Source organism: Syzygium oleosum, unplaced genomic scaffold, assembly GCF_021117445.2.
Source record: "Syzygium oleosum isolate NSW1041296 unplaced genomic scaffold, Sole_v2.1 Sole_v2.05, whole genome shotgun sequence".
NCBI lineage: Eukaryota > Viridiplantae > Streptophyta > Magnoliopsida > Myrtales > Myrtaceae > Syzygium > Syzygium oleosum.
Window position 1 is genome coordinate 15,346,651 of NW_026607489.1, and position 16,999 is coordinate 15,363,649.

The 16,999-nt window shown below is 40.1% G+C and overlaps 2 protein-coding genes and 1 long non-coding RNA gene across 6 annotated transcripts; 2 read left to right on the top strand and 1 right to left on the bottom strand.

The window, feature by feature from the left end:
• Positions 1–731: 731 nt before the first annotated feature.
• Positions 732–12,515, top strand: LOC115663413 (uncharacterized). 4 transcript variants are annotated; one of them, XM_030585413.2, is made up of 20 exons: positions 732–958; positions 1,205–1,293; positions 1,578–1,687; positions 1,787–1,841; positions 2,461–2,549; positions 4,218–4,284; positions 4,357–4,419; positions 4,779–4,949; positions 5,088–5,181; positions 5,272–5,351; positions 5,449–5,524; positions 5,661–5,704; positions 6,671–6,738; positions 7,420–7,505; positions 7,596–7,753; positions 7,856–9,179; positions 9,288–9,562; positions 10,437–10,643; positions 10,711–10,867; positions 11,973–12,515. In XM_030585413.2, exons 1-20 carry the CDS (start codon positions 847–849, stop codon positions 12,263–12,265), a joined length of 3,618 nt encoding a protein of 1,205 aa, XP_030441273.1. In that variant the 5' UTR covers positions 732–846; the 3' UTR covers positions 12,266–12,515. The 4 variants fall into 4 exon arrangements, with proteins under 4 accessions (XP_030441273.1, XP_030441280.1, XP_030441286.1 ...); XM_030585420.2 differs by lacking the exons at positions 732–958; positions 1,205–1,293 and having other exon boundaries at positions 1,582–1,683; XM_030585426.2 differs by lacking the exons at positions 732–958; positions 1,205–1,293 and having other exon boundaries at positions 1,582–1,683; positions 2,468–2,549.
• Positions 2,556–3,901, top strand: LOC130138124 (uncharacterized). Its single transcript, XR_008816533.1, has 2 exons — positions 2,556–3,312; positions 3,357–3,901. It is a non-coding gene; the product is annotated as an uncharacterized LOC130138124 (long non-coding RNA).
• A 485-nt stretch (positions 12,516–13,000) lies between the features above and the next one.
• On the bottom strand, positions 13,001–16,870 carry LOC115663440 (polycomb group protein FIE1). Its single transcript, XM_030585437.2, has 13 exons — positions 16,533–16,870; positions 16,274–16,339; positions 16,028–16,150; positions 15,715–15,795; positions 15,442–15,534; positions 15,238–15,313; positions 14,728–14,807; positions 14,576–14,647; positions 14,106–14,165; positions 13,923–14,019; positions 13,633–13,696; positions 13,478–13,537; positions 13,001–13,393 (listed from the first exon to the last, which is right to left on the bottom strand). Exons 1-13 carry the CDS (start codon positions 16,707–16,709, stop codon positions 13,324–13,326), a joined length of 1,119 nt encoding a protein of 372 aa, XP_030441297.1. The 5' UTR covers positions 16,710–16,870; the 3' UTR covers positions 13,001–13,323.
• Positions 16,871–16,999: the final 129 nt, after the last annotated feature.

The window sequence follows — 16,999 nt, forward strand, 5'->3', positions numbered from 1 at the left end:
GAAAAAAAAAACTCTCAACTTTCATTGCAATCCTAAATCTGTTAGTGCATTAAAAAATCGCTGCCGATTTTTCCAAATTATCATTAGTAAGGTCAGTTCGAAATTCATTATCAAGATCTACGTCTTTTATCAACACCCATTACTTCGTATATAATAATAGCGGCTTCCTGATAACGATAATCCTGAAAAAACTGGTAACGGTTTTCTGACTGGTTGATAAACTTGGGAACAGAATGAGAGTCGAGACGAAGCAGAATTGAAATTAGCCTCCAGGCTGATGGTTCTTTCGAGAGTTAGCCATGATACGACCCACTATCCCACCCAGATCTTATCTTCCCTGCATCAATTTTCACTTTTTCCTTCTTCTTCTCCTTCTTTTTTAACCAAAAGGAGCGCAGACAAAACCGACAAATCCTCCCTCCTGACAAAATCCCCCGCGATCCAACGCGCTGCTTCCTCTTCAGACTGTTAAAGTGGTCCGAACCCATTCTCCCCCTCACGTGCCGCCCACCCCGCACGTGCCTCGGAGCCCCCCATCCCTTTTCCCTCCCTTCCCCCCGCCCTTTCTCCCACTGTTCCGAGATTCTAACCTGCCAGCTAGCCAGCTGAGAGATCAGAAGAGAGAGAAAGGTAGAGAGAGAGAATCTCATTTCTTCTCCTGAAAAACCAGACGTTTCGGGGGAAGCATTCTCGCCTCCGGATCCTCCCTCCCCTCCCCTCCCCTCCCCAACCCCCTCAGCCCGAACCCGATTAGGTCTCCGGTTGGATGCCCGATCGCGGATCCGGAAGTTCCCCGGAGCGCGCGGAGGTTCCTCGCCGGCGGCGATCGCGGCGGAGCTCGGAGCGATGGAGTCGATACTGGCTCGGGCCTTGGAGTACACTCTCAAGTACTGGCTCAAGTCCTTCTCCAGAGATCAGTTCCGGCTGCAAGGTCGCACCGTTCAGCTCTCCAATCTAGGTAATCTCCCCCGTACTTTCTCCTCGTGTCACGTTGCGGAGTTCTGCTCCAATTCGTTTTGATGCCGCGATCGATGGAAATGGCTGTTCGCCGCTTGGCAATTGTGCTGTATCGGATCAATTCAGTGTTTGTATGTCTTGATTTTGCTGGTTTTGTTGAGTGTGTGAGTGCCAATCGCTTTGGTATGGATTGTTGGAATGCTGCGTGATGAGCTGGTGGATTGACGATCTCCTTCGGCATTTTTAGATATCAATGGAGATGCTCTGCATTCGAGTGTTGGACTGCCGCCGGCATTGAATGTGACGACGGCCAAGGTTGGCAAGTTGACGATAATCGTAAGTTTTCTCTTCTTTGGACCTGTTTTTTTTTTTTTTTTTGTATTTGGAGTTGCTTGTCTATCTGTTGTTCGATTACTAGAGATGTTTGAAGAAGCAGGACAAATGAAATGGAAATTGCTATGTTTACTACAATGGAAGTCTAAGAGATTGCTGTTCACTGGGTGCCCTGGCAATCCTTTAACAACTAGTTTTATATTTAAAACCCCTGGATTAGGAAGTTTTCGGGTTCAGTGGAGTCTCGTTTACAGTTAACTCGAGTTGTTTGATTTGTTTTCCTACAGCTTCCATCGGTAAGCAACGTCCAGGTGGAGCCAATTGTGGTGCAAATTGACAGGCTTGATCTGGTTCTGGAGGAGAATCCGGATGCTGATGTGTCTAGGACTTCATGTAGGTAATGTGGACGTCATTAGGCATGAGATATTGCATCATGCTTCCTGTCGATCTTGGTTTTGCAGATGACTTCACTGTTTTGACTTCAATTCTTCTGCAGTACACCATCATCTGCTGGCTCTGGATGGAGTAGTGGTTACGGATTTGCTGATAAGGTCAGGCTTGCTTTGATTACAAAAGTTCTCCTAGCATTCAAGTACTTCTTTGTTTGGAGTAATTGGACATGACTTATTGGCGTACTCCAACTTCTCACTTCCTGACTGCATTTGGCTATTATGTGCATGATTAGCGCAGGATTCTAAAACAGCATCTTACTTAAGTTATTTTGCGATCTAAAATCAGGCGAGGTGCCCATGGCCAAAAGCTTTTCATTTCATGACAAACGACAAGTCTAGAATGTGAGCTCATAGTGTTTTTTTTTTTTTTTGTTGGGGGGGGGGTGTTGTGGGCTGGGTTTTTCTGTGTCTTTATTTCTTCTCCGTGAACGTGCCCTGATTTATGGCTGTGCATCTCATTCCCTTGTATAGAATGAATTCCTTTTGTCCTTTATGTTTCCATGCCCTTCTTTCCCTCTCCTGCCTGGTATTCTCTTTGTAGCACTAAGTCAACTTTCTGAGATACTTGATTTTCCATCTCTCTAGATCCACCTTCATCACATTCAGCCGAAGGTCTCTATAGATCCATGCTACTTGAGCGCTTAAGTTGCTTATGAATGTTGCTGAATGTAGAAATACTGCTCCAAAATATATTTACTTTGTGCTTCTGAATTTCTAGATTGCAGATGGAATGACTTTGGAGGTTACCACTGTCAATCTTCTTCTTGAAACTCGTGGAGGTGGCAAGAGTCAAGGAGGAGCCGCATGGTGAGTTATTGTTTTTCCTTGGGAGGTATAGTGCAGAACTTATCCATGACCGGAAATTACTTGTTTCTGGAATACAATCTATATCATTAAAATGGGATGGTTTACCCAGAGTTGGTTCGAAAACCTACTCTCACAAGATCACTTCATCAGCCACTCCGACCTTTAAGCACTTGTTTTTATGTACCTCCCTTCATTTTTGTGTAGTTATTTAATAATTATTAATTTGCCTATATTAGGCAATCCTTGGCCCAGCACAACGCGGAATATTATTGTGCATTACATGAGAACACAACTTGATCTTGACACAAAATTAGCAAATTTAGATCCACAGTAATCATAATTGTGTTGAAAATATATATTTTTCTGTACTAAATTTAACTTTTATCCAAGACACATGCGTTGAGAACACAACTTGATCTTGACAGGACATGTTTAGATCCGCAGTAATCATATCCGTGTTGAAAATATATATTTTTCTGTACAATCTGATTTCTATCCAATACACATGTTGATTTTTGAACTTGAAAGTAAAAAGGTGCATCTTAACATGGATTTACCAAGAAGTGTTCTCTAGTAACCTTTTACATGTCAAAATCATGTCGATCGATCATGTGTTAATTTGGTGTCTTACAAGTAAATTTTGGACTTCCAAACTTATCACTTGAGAAGGCAATAATATTTTTCAAGAAAAGTAGATTATTGACTACACGGCATGTAAATTATCAATTTAAATAAGCGGTGCCTTCAACTTTTTGTCTTAAATGTCTCACGTCTTAGGAAAGTTTTGTTCAAAATATTAAAATAAAGGACTGTGTGCTTAATATATATCCACTCACGTACTTCTTTCTAGGTGTTTACTGAAAGATTATTCTTGATACAACTATTGATCCTAGACAAAATTCAATTGAACTAATAATATATTTTCTATTCTCATCATGCTGAAGGCATCACATAGCAGCTCATTATATGCTTCTGATGACATGCCATATTATGGTGTCTTGACATAATCATTCCAGGTTACTTCGTGACACGTGGATTGACTGTGAAATGAAACATGTAGACACAGCCTATTTCCAAAATGATGGTGCTCATCTGTTGATGGTGTGACCTTATAGTTCATGTAATAGGCGAAAGGACTTCCCGTTTCCAGCTCGATCAAATGATGCTGAGCTCTCAGTTTATAATGGTGATAGGTTGTAGGAGAGTGGGAGTGGCAATGTAAATGTGGACAAGAATATGCAATGTGTCAGATGCAGTTTGTATAAAGAAATTTTTTTTTGGTGTCGAGATCTGCATATGTAGATTTTACTCAACTATTGAAGTTCACTGGTGACGCTTGACTATCTTTTCTTCCCAATTTGTGCCCTCCACTTAATTTTTTTGTTAACTCGGTATGTTCGGGTATTTTTCTTTTGTTGTTACTTCTATCTCAAATGTTGGAAATAGAATAACCTGCTGCTTACCACTTCTCAGAGTTCCCTGGAGATATTTGTTTGGCTATTTGGGATAAAATCTTCTGATTTATGGTCTATAAACTCTAAATGGATTTGCTTCATGTTATCTCTGACTAGTGCTAATCCCAACCATTTCCAATCTTTCTTTATCTTCATTCTGGATTGGCATGTGTTTTTGGCGCTTGTCAATGCTAATTACTTGTTGTATACACAGGGCATCACCTTTGGCATCTATAACTATACGCAATCTTCTTCTGTACACCACGAACGAAAACTGGCAGGTGGTCTGCTTGTATAAATAATTTATAATTGGCTTTACATGTTTCATGCCGATTCTGACAATACTATTGCAGGTTGTTAATCTCAAGGAAGCACGTGAATTTTTCAGTAACAGTAAATATATATATGTATTCAAGGTAATTTGCTTACTTAAATCATCTCCAGATGCAAATGCAGTGCACAGCTTGTTCTGTAATTTTGTCGAAGGGTGTTATGTATGAGATTATCATCTGAACTTGTTTGCTGTATTTATAGGCATATGGTTAGATGTAGCTATTGAATGTTCTGAATCTGAAGTGCCCGTATTTACAAGTACTTGTGTTTGTGTGAGCTCAAATGCTCTTGTGTGCATTCATATACACTTTTTTCAATAATTTTGAAAGCTTAGGATGTTATCTGTTTCAAGTAAGCACTTTCAATTTTTCCCCCCAAAGATCAAAGATGTGGTAGTGCATTCTACTCTGATGGCTAATGATGCTTGGTGATCATTGAGCAGAAACTTGAATGGGAATCTTTATCTATCGATCTTCTTCCTCATCCCGATATGTTTTCGGAGGCCAATCTGGCACGTGCACAAGAAGGAGCAGATCTAAGAGATGATGATGGGGCAAAGCGAGTTTTCTTTGGTGGGGAGCGTTTTATTGAAGGAATATCGGGAGAGGCTTATGTAATACGACTTTGACTTTGTCTTTGCTAGAAATTGATGAATATTTTTCCCTTATATCGTATATTGACTCTGTGAGTTTAACAAGGTAATTTGTGCGACAATTAAAATGTTGATGCATTTTCTATGACTTTATGATAGATCACAGTGAAGAGGACAGAACTAAATACACCTCTTGGTCTTGAGGTTCAGTTACATATTACAGAAGCTGTTTGTCCTGCACTAAGTGAACCAGGTATCTTAGGTTTTCTTTTCTTGGATCTTATTCCCTGGTGATGCTTGTCTCATAAATAGCTGGAGTTGATATCTAGCATCATATGAGCAGGACTTCGTGCTCTTCTCCGTTTCTTGACTGGACTGTACATCTGCCTCAATAGAGGAGATGTGGATTTAAAGGCTCAACAGGTTTTAGATTTCACCACTACCATTTTGAGTAAGCTTGAGACTGTTGCTACTCTCTGCTGAAAATCTCCATCTCTTCTTTCATATATTATCTTGACAGCGATCTGTAGAAGCAGCTGGTCACTCTCTCGTATCAATTATAGTGGACCACATTTTTTTATGCATTAAAGATGCTGGTTCGTTCTGCTACAACCCTTTAATTCTTTTCCTATCTAAGTTTTCTCAGAAATGTCGACTCAAGTCTAATGGCGTTTCAGCTTTAGGCGTTCTCTTTCAACTTAAGATAATTCTTACATTCATATCTACTTGCAGGGTTTCAGCTGGAACTTTTGATGCAATCACTCCATTTTTCTCGAGTATGTCTTGTGGCACTACAATTATTTTCTTGTTTTTCTTTCACATTAGATTTTATATTTAGAGATGCCATTTCTTCATTGCATAACGCAAGCTGAAATTCAATCTAGCAAAGTACTCTTATTGTGAGAAATGACATAACAATTGAACTCTAGGCATTGTGGTCTCTAATTGTTGATATTGAACAAGTATGAGAACCTCGTTGCAACTTTAATTGTTTTCCTTCTATTTTTCATGTTCTTTTGTCTAAGTTGTCTTGTACATTTGCAGAGAAAATATCTTGAATCGGCAATTTGAGGAGTTTATTAAATAACATTGCATTGACAATTCTAGGGAACTGGTGCTGTTGGTGTGTCTAATTAAGTATTTACTGTTTAAAGCTTAAGTGTGATTGGAATTGCTCAATCAATGAAGGCTTCTGTATTTTGTCAAAATGGGCTGAATTTTCTGCAAAATTCAGCCTTTTGAAGTCAAGTGTAGTGTAAAGTTATAGCATTTTGGAGATGGATGTTGTTAGATGTTATGGCTCTCATCTAGCTGAAAAACTTCAGGACCAGACCAATCTTTTGTTAAAAGGGGGAGCAACAAGTAATGTGCTATAATTGGCGACAAAAGGAAGTCACACATTAAACATTTGACAAAATAAGTTCTAGACCTTTCCCATGAACTAATTATTTCACATTTTCGTTGAAGCATGTCTGTGTTTGGCAAATTGTTCAACAGGTTCTTGAAAGTTTCACTTCAACATTTCAGGGTGTGTGTTTTTAGGATGCGGGCACTTCTATTTTTATTTGTTCTGTGAGATTTTCTAGTTATTTCTTAAGTGCATGACTAAATGTAGAATTTTTTTCCTTTTCCTGTATAGATAAGTATAACAGCCCGTTTCTGTCCATTCTTCATAGATCTTATATTGGATTGCTTGCCTTAAAGCCGGTCTGCAATTATATATTTTATGTTGGACCCTGCAGGCTAGTGTCTCAGATGGAGAAAGTGCCAATAACTTGACAAGATTGATGGTTGGTGGTCTTTTCTTAAGGTTAGCTCCTGTATTTTGTTGAATAATTTTTGTTGCAAATAGCTTCTTGGAGGAATGTTTCTGTTGTGAAATGCTATTCAACTTTCACAGTTGACATGCTAGATAAAGGTGGAGCTTCAATTCCTTGTGTCGGCGGTTTTGACACCATTTGGCATTTGCCATAACATATTCTGAAAGTAAATCTACCCTTCAGTCAGACTTACATTGTTGACTTTCTTCATATGGTTTTGGAAACAGGAAATACACAATGACAATCCTCAAACTCATTTTGCCTTGAATTGAAAAAATAACGTGTTCGAAATTTTCTTACTGATGTCTTCAAAATTCCTTTAATACTTCCGGTCTTAGTTTAAGAATAGATGCTGTTAATATTTCTTTCAAGTATGGAGAAGGATAAATTTGCGGTATGGAACTTAAGGCCTTGTTTGGGAGAGTAGAACAGGAGAGGTAAATTGAGGGATGGGGAGAAAATAAGGCACAATTACTTTGTCCATTTTCCCTCACTTCCCAAACAAGGGAAAATTTCTTCACCTTTAATTTTACTCTTGCAAAACAATTTATTTCCTTCAATTCTATTCCAAAAAATGACTGAGTGCTTGAATGATGTCTTGTGTCCCTAAGTCGATTTAACGTACTTTTGGATGATCAAAACGGTGCCTTATATTAGGAAATATATTGCAGGGACACCTTTTCACGCCCTCCATGCACTTTGGTTCAACCATCAATGCTGACTGTTGCAAAAGATATTGAGGACATTCCTGACTTTGGTATCAGTTAATTTTATCATGTACTCGGCAGATTATCATGGACATCAGGTTGTTAGTTGTCATTTTAAGTTGGCTTTTTTTTTCTTGCAGCTAAAAATTTTTGTCCTCCAATTTATCCTTTGGGAGAACATGAATGGCAGAGAAGTGTAGGTGTTCCTTTGATATGCTTGTATTCTCTCCAGGTCAATCCATCCCCTGCCCCACCCTCCTTTGCAACTGAGACAGTCATCAACTGTCAGCCTCTCATGGTATTCATCAATCGTCTATACTTTGCCTTCAATAGTTTACTTGCCGCAGGTGCAGATAGACCTTAGTATTTCTAAAGTATGACTTGAACCATTCTTTGGCAGATCTTTCTTCAGGAAGATTCCTGTTTAAGGATATGTTCCTTTTTGGCAGATGGAATTATTGTGAGTCCAGGAGCTGTTTTACCTGATTCTTCCATAAACTCCCTTTCATTTACGCTCAAGGAGTTAGAACTTACAGTTCCGTTGGAGTTTGGGAACTATTTAACTTCTGAGAACGGGAAAGACATTGTCCAGAAATCTTTGACTGGAGCAAAGCTTCGTATTGAAAACTTATCATTTTCAGAATCACCTTGTCTGAAAACGCAGCTACTGAACCTGGAAAAGGATCCTGCTTGCTTTTGTTTATGGGATGACCAACCCGTTGATGCTAGCCAGAAGAAATGGATCACTGAAGCATCACTGGTGTGTTTGTCTCTAGAAGCATGTGCTGCTGTCATCGAAGCACCGCATTCTCGTAACAATACATCAGATTCGTGGCCATGTGTTGAGGTTAAAGATGCTCGCTTTGAAGCAGCAACGGCTACTTCTGATGGGAAACCCTTGACAGATGTCCCTCCTCCAGGTGGGATTGTTAGAGTGGGAGTTGCATGCCAACAGTATCTATCCAACACTTCTGTTGAGCAGTTGTTCTTTGTGCTGGATCTCTACGCCTATATTGGAAGAATCAGTGAAAAGATTGCTCTAGTTGGAAGAAACAGCAGAGCAAGGAAATTGAGAACTGAAGCTGTTAGTAGAAGGCTAGTGGACAGGGTTCCCAGTGACACTGCTGTGAGTTTAGCTGTAAAGGATCTGCAGCTTAGATTTCTGGAGTCTTCTTCCTTGGTGATGGAGGACATGCCACTGGTTCAATTCATTGGAGATAATATTTTCATCAAAGTTTCTCATGTAACCCTTGGAGGTGCCATTGCTGTTTCATCCACTTTACGGTGGGAGAGCATTCAGGTCGATTGTGTAGATACTCCGAGAAATTTGGGTGATGAGAATGGCTTGGTGTTGAGTACTGAGGACAATGGTAATCTGGTTATGGGGAGTGAAACCCCTAAACTAAGAGCTGTCTTGTGGATAAATAACAAAAGCAAGTATCAACCGTATCCAGTTCCATTTCTCGACATAAGTACTGTGCAAGTGATTCCATTCGATGAGGATGACATAGAGTGTCGTAGTTTAAATGTGTCAGCTCTCATTTCTGGTGTTCGCCTTGGTGGTGGAATGAACTATGCCGAGTCCCTGCTGCATCGATTTGGAATACTTGGTCCAGATGGTGGTCCTGGAGAAGGACTGTTGAAAGGGTTGGATAATTTGTCCTCCGGGCCTCTAGCCAAACTATTTAAGGCATCACCACTTAATGCAGATGATCTAGAAAAGAGTATGAAAAGATTTTGCAATTGGTTATCCTTTTACCATATCATTTTTTTTTACTCATAATTACGGCACTTGACTTATATCTAGTCTATCTGCCGTGTTGGAATTTCAGGAGATGGAAAAGACAATGGTTTTCTGCACTCAGCAAAGCCAGATAATTTTGACATATCTGTAGAGTTGAAAGACTGGCTTTTTGCTTTAGAAGGTCCTCAAGAGATGGCCGAAAGTTGGCAGTATAACGATCTCACAGATGTCGGACGAGAAGAGAGGTCTTGGCACACGTCTTTTAAGTGTTTGCGAATAGAAGCTAAAAGCGAATCGAAGAACGGAATTAGTTGCAAACAAAGATCTAATCCAGCGTGGAAGTTGCCTTTGGAGTCAGTCATTGTAAGTAAAAATATGGATTTTTCAACTTGTACCGACAGTTTTAGTTTATCAATGAGCTTTTAGTTGCTAGCTGAAGGAAAATTAATAACCATTATTTACTTTAATATTTTCTTGCAATCCTGTTTGATTCAAGCCTTTCTTGCCAACATTGGCTGGGTAAGTACTTTTGAGAAAATACCAAAACTTGTCTGTTGGGTCATGATGCACCTGAGAAATCTTATCTAAACTTTCTAGGTGCAGTGCTTGGAATTATGCCTTTTTACATGTATATTGCATAATGTAGCTATCAAAGTTTAGTGTTAAAAACGAACTTGGTCCAGTCTCTGTGTCTTGTCACTTGATGCTTACATTTGTCTGTTACATGTGAGGTCATCTTGCTTTATCTGAAGCTGTAGCCATCTGTTTCCTTTAACTATCAGTTTTATATGGGAAGACTTAGATCAGGTCAGCTTCTTATGTGCTTGTACTTTTTATCATTCTTGAAATTTCCTTAAATTTGGATCCATCCTAGTCCATAGGAAGACGGTATGTTCCTCATACCTTTTATTACGAACATGAGTAAATTCACAGTGGACTGGTCCTAATGCATTAAAGGGGAAGTCTGTTTTAGATTAAAGATGTTCGAATGGCACAAATTATCATCAGAACATCTAAGTTTGATAAGTATTTGAGAGTTGGGAAATCACTTTGGCTCAAAATCACAGAAAATGATTTAGTGTTTAAATGGGCCATAAATGGGCCGGTAGGTGGATCGACATTTTCTATCCGTTGTTATATTGTTTATTTCAGTTATGATTATCGAAACTGGTGGACAGCTTTTGGAAAATCTGCATGAAGTTTGTTATGTTGCCAACGACTCTGATTGCCCTTGCAGATAGATATTGAAGGCCTGCAGACCCTGAAGCCCCAATACCAGGGGGAAATCCTTGTAGCTGGTGTACATTCAAATGGGATTAAACAAAATTTTCAAATGAACGAGGGGATAAATCTTGAAGTTCGCATGGTAATCTCCGAGGATGATGCAGATAGTGAAATGGCCAAGTGGATGGTTGAAAATTTGAAGTTTTCAGTCAAGAAACCGGTAAATATACTGAACCACGTCTCTTTCTGTTTTCCATACTTTTCTGCTGAGAAGCCCTTTTTTCCAGATTGAAGTAGTTGTCTCCCGGGATGAGCTTAAACATCTCGCCTTTCTGTGCAAATCTGAAATTGATTCGATGGGACGAATTACTGCTGGAGTCCTGCGTGTGCTGAAGCTGGAAGATTCTGTTGGTCAAGCTGCCATAGACCAGCTAAGCAACCTTGGTAATATTAATTGAAGTCCTCTGGAGCATATATTATTCAGATTTGGGATAATGACACAAACAGTCCTTGAACTTTGGCTCAATGTGCAATTTGGTCCATGAACTTTTAATTTATTCAATGTAGTCCATGAACTTTAGCTTAATGTTCAATGTGATCCCTGAACTTTTGGTACATGTTCAATTTAGTCCCTGAACTACATGAAAATGTACAATATAGTCCATGAACTTGAATTAATGGAAGGATTACATTGAACATTTTTATAAAGTTCGGAGACTATATTGAGCATGTACCAAAAGTTCAGGGATCACATTAAACAAATTGAAAGTTCACGGACTACATTGAACATTGGGTTAAAGTTTAGAGACTACATTGAACAAATTAAAAGTTCAGGAACTAAATTGCATATTGAGTCAAAGTTCAAGGACTGTTTGTGTTATTTTCCCTTCAGATTTTCCTTCTCAGGAGTCATACTATCATCTTTTTATTTTGGTTATTATGCAACGCTTCTCTCTCTCTCTCTTAAGAAAAGGGATGTTTTTAGGGGGTTTTTTAAGATGGGACGTGGCAAGAGGCAAGAAGAGGTCATTATGTTTGGAAATCCGCAATTTATCTTGGACTCTATCTCATCGTGCTACAGAAGTCCTACCTGTACCAAGTTGTAAAATAGAGGATAAATGGGGGGGTCGGGGCTCTGAACCATTGGTTATCAAAAAATGAACCTGTGGATCAGACTATCCAGAATCTTCGAGAGTAGCATCTAGGATGCCGCTTTGACAAAACGAGCTAGATCGATTTCTGAAATCCTAGTAGTTAAAAATTCTAGGCGGAAACTAGTGTATTGCTTTGTGATAGAAGTATGCACGTCATTTTTGTGTACACATTAGTGTGGCATCTTTATCATCCTCTCGAGTCCTGCTTCTAAATGCTGGTATTCTCAGAGAACTCGCATAGCTTATCTTATAGTTTGAAATTGGGCAATATCTAATTAAGGCATGAATCTTTAGGGCTGAACCAGGCTGTATCATGCAATGTTACATGGGCACATGGTTTGCTTGCACCATTTTTTGGACGTGCTCGTGTTGATTTCAGAACTAATGATTTGCAGGAAGTCAGGGTCTCGAAAGGATCCTTACTCCAGGCATACTCAGCCGGGGTAGCAGTGCTGCCAGCATCAGTCTTGCTTCTCCATCTTATATGACTAACGATCCTCCTACGGTTCCCTCAACAGTGGCTTCACTTGAGGAGACAGTTTTAGAGTCGCAAGCTAAGTGCACTGCTCTCCTGACTGCTTTGGGTAATTCAGGTGCTTCTACCCAACATATCGCCGATGTTGAACAACTCACTCAGAATCTTGAACATATCCAGAGATTATTGAAGCAATTGAGGACGAATATTTAATCAACACTTTCACTCCCTTGCTTTGCAATTTTGACGGAAGAGGAGCTCAAGTGTATAGTATATGCCCATTCTTTTGTGTACAGTATACAAATATGTTGCCCCGTACATGTCCAGTTTATGTGTGGAATAGCAATCGGGCAAAGTAAGATGTCTGATCCGTATACAGAATTTTGTCATGACAAGGACCGTGTCCCGAGACATAAAGGAACCACTTGTAATAGGTTCAGTTTTGTCCTTATGTTTCTCCTTATACACCATGTTCCGTTCTTCTGGAGAATGAGATCAAGTGGGATTTTCTCAAAATCTGTGAGATCCTTTTGCTTCAGCGTGCACAGCTATATTTCTGGCACTTAACGGCATTCAAAAGAGAGAAGTTCTTCTGGGCCGGCGTCTCTGGCATCCCTATATCCCGATTACTTACTGAATAATTATACATTGCCTATATTAGGTATTTGATCGTGTAATAGTAAATTTGGGCACAGTTTGTCGCTTACAATCGGGCTGGCTATATTTGCAAAGAGCCTACCAACGAGGGAGAAATTACATCCGGTGAAGATTAGATGGTTGTTCTTTGTAATTGGCCCGATACGGTTGTACCTGCCCTACACAATAAATGTAAGCCAACACGACCGTGTCTTATCACGGACGCGAGTTCGTTCATCTTTCGGTGCTCTTGACCTGTGGCTTTGTTCATTCTCGTCTTAACAAAAGTGCATTGGGCGGAGGCCCCACTCAGGGAAGTGATGGTAGATTAAACTGCATGCTTCTAGGGTAAAAATCTCAGTTTGCGAACTGAAATGATTCAGAGTTCATTTGACACCAAAAAGTAACTTTATAAATCGTTCAGACTGATGCACAACCAAATCACCTACTTACTCTCCTCATTACCAAGAAGCAGTTGTCCACTCGCATCTGTGCGGTGATGCTATTTGAGTCTCCATCATACTAAGAGTTTGAAGGAGCTCCTGTTTAGCGGATGCATAATAGAGGACATGCCCACACAAGAGGGATTCACAAATTACAAAACGACTTTTCCCACTCTCTGTCCCATAGAAGGTTTAGGACGGTGATGCTGCAATTGCGTCCCAGCGCCATATGGTACCATCCTCGCAGCAGCTCAGGATTGTGCTGTGAAAGAACAAAAAACCTCTGAGAAGTCAAAACCATAAGAGAGATTCCTGGCATTTCCTCGTCATGATAGATCTAAGTTACCTCCCGTCAAATGACATGGCAGTCTGTCTGATTGGGGATTTTGATTGAGCATGAGACAGCCTGACACATGATTGAGCAGTGGGGATAAAGATACAAGTGCCAATCACGAATTCCTAAAACAAGGATAAACGAAAACAAAGCGAAGCCATCCATACTTTGCGATTAGAACAGGAGGGCTACTCTGCAGCTCCCATACGAAGATCTTCCCTTCCCTATTTCCTGGTATGTGATCAAGACAAAAGTGATTTCCCTTGTCGACTAAAATCTCGAAAGTTAAATACACTTGTTGAATCCAAGAAAGTAAGTGAAGCATGACTAGATCAGTAGTATATACTTATGCTAAAGATTATTGACCGCGAAGTGATAAAAGCAAATTAAAGGAGCTGTAAGATTGCAAATGGAACTCAAATATGCCGAAGCTGGAGGATGATGGGCTTTAAGGTACCTATAGCAATCGAGTTATAATGAAAGTCGCAGGAAAATTTGATGAACCAAATGTCACACTCTGGAACTGGATATTTCTGAAGGATATCCACTGATCCCTGAGCCCACCATATAGAGAAATAATTCAATGATCAAGTTTTCTATTGATTTAGAGGGAAAATCATTTCAGGATGCACGATCTAACCTCCCCTGGAGATTGTTCCTTCATTTTAGGTTCCCAAAGCACAATCTCATTGTCAACACTCTAGAGGCACAAGGGGAAAAAAATAAGCACACTGTCCAATAGATTAGAATTTGCACGATAATGTAAAAATTGATCAAAGAAAATCAAATCAAATAGAGTTCAAAGAGAGAGGGTGAAGAGAAAAACACGAAAATGACTCTAATATAGAGAACCAGGCTCAAAAGCTTTGACCATATGTGACCATGAAGTCCACACTCGCAAAGTGAAAGATTATCGAGAAAAAGAAGAGCATGCTCCCAAGCTCTCTTATCTCATTTCATTGTTTTCGCAACAGAAAATGCAACACAAATGATAAGGGTGCATTTTAATTGATAGTGATGCCCAGTGAAGACATTCCAAAGGCTGAGAAAGGAAGATCCTTGAGACTCTGATCAAAGGTTCATATTGGCTAGCTTAATCAAGGACTTTACCTTTGACAGAACAAAATCACCAAGCCACCTGTTGCAGTCAACATAGTTTGAATGAATTGGAGCTATGAACACCTGAAATATTATTACAAACATGTCAGATTAAACAACACGTTGTCATGCAGCAAACAAAATTAACTAGAAAAGCTCCTCACTGGAAACTGCACGTATTTTGTGGGAAACTTCGAAGGAAGATCGGTCCATGTAGATGACTTCTCCACATATGTCCAGAACTCTGCAGCAAGGTCAATAAAATGATCAAGTGGGCTTAAAGGTCCAGGCAGAGTTCACTAGATTGCGATTAAACATTTACACGAGCTCAAAAATTCCTATGAAATAGGACAAATAAACTACATAAGAAGTGTACCAGCATGAGCCGCAATCTCTACAACTTCTTACGAAACTGGAAGAATGCACAACACTAGCCGGCAAATATAACTTCCTTTAAGCTTAAGAGCTGCTATCTCTATGCGGTACAACAACTCATTTAATGTTAGATCCATCAGTATACAACAGTAGGAACATATTTCTCCTTAAATCAAAAGCAACCAACCCTAAAAAATGCATCGTCCGTCTAAAGATTTTCATGTGCAACGTATAGAGGTCCTGTGTTTTTAAGCATCGCCAACTAGAAGCAAACTGTACATAGCCAGCACAAACTTTACCTTTCATTGACCAGATTTTAACCGTGTTGTCCATACCACAACTTGCAATACGGTACATGTCGGAAGGATGGAAGTCCTACAAAAGCCAACATAATGCCGCAACAACATAGCAAAAGAATAAGTAAATAGATTTCTTCAATTCTCTTTTGACTCTTGGGGCCTGCAGAAGAATAGAACATAAGAATCTATGCAGTCGAGACTTACCACACTCAAAACTTCATTGCGATGACCCCCGGCTCCAGCAAATATCAGGATACAAATTCCTGTATGAACATTCCAGAGCCTAACGGATTCATCCTGGACAATTCAGATCAAGGTCAAAAGCAATAACCAGCATAATGTACAGGTTACACGGGATCCTTGGCAGGTCAAGACTTAATCTTGCAAGAAAAGATTTTTTTTCCGTAGGACACTAACCAATTAGACTAGAAGAAAAAGAATTCCAGACGTGCAAAATACAGAGATCTGTGACATTACTTTGCTAGCAGACACGATGAGGGATGGTTTCAACGGTTGAGTCCTGATTTCATTTATCGAATCCCCATGGCCTACAAAACTCTGCACAGGAATGACATAGGAAAGATAAATGAAGAGCAAATAAGTATCTCCATTCCTCCATAAAACAACTATCTTTCGTGAATTATTGGCAATGAGTACGGTCGTCTGACGGATTTTTAAGCTCCAACAGGGCTACAAAATCATGTATGGATCTTCAAGAGAATGACTTTATTCGTATTCATGGCGAGATTGCGTAGCTTTATATGGTTCATAAATAAGGAAATAAAAGTACCCTGTGTATCTTCTCATTGCCAGCATCAATCACACGGATGATACCATTGATTCCTCCAGCCACCACAAACGGGGCTCTATCGATATTGCACGCCCAGCTGACCGTGTAAAACGACTCGTCCTTCTGATCTACATAGCACATGGAAGTCCCAAAGCTCCATTAGATAGCTTATTCATACGGAATGCACATTTTATCCACAAAGGGTAAAGCACCGGAGAAATATCACTACAAGTTGTTTGGCCTTACATCTTCATCAATGTATGACTGCAACACAGCTATTACTCCCCCTTCGAGACACTGATAGACAGTAACCTGGGAAAAACAAAGAACAGAACAAGTAAACCACTTTTTTGCGCCAAAGTAATTGTCTCTAAACGATTGTCCTACCCAAATTGTATTGACCAGGTCAAAATTAAAAATGCCACGAAAAACCCAGTTTAGCTAAGCTGCTGCAGATTGCTCGAGGAGAGACAAAAACCCATAAAGCTGAGAGCTTGGGGAGTACACGGTTGCCGCCGACGGTGGCGAAGACATTGAAGTAGCGGGAGTCTATGAAGTTGAAGACGACGGCGTAGAGGGGGCGCTTCCCCTCCTGGAGCCTGTTGGTGACCCTGTACTCCTTCTTCTTCGACGAGGTCAGAGTCCCGACCACCGGTTCGCATCCGAGCGCGGTCTTCGCCATCGTCCGATCCGCCGCCTATTCCCTTCCCCTCGAGCCCGATCCGCGGGGGCGCAAGCCGGCGGGACGCGGCGCATATGCGCGCCGCGGTGAGCACCCGAACAGTGAGCGGACGAGGGAAATTTTGTTGCCTGTAAAGAAAGAAGAGCTCCTACAAATTAGACCATGATGTGCTCTTAATTCTTATATTTTGGTCTTTAAACTTTCATATTTTTTGTCCAATTTTTTTTTAAAAAAATTTTGGTAATTTTTTTTTCCCCAATTTTGTTGTACTCTCTATGAATCAAACGAGT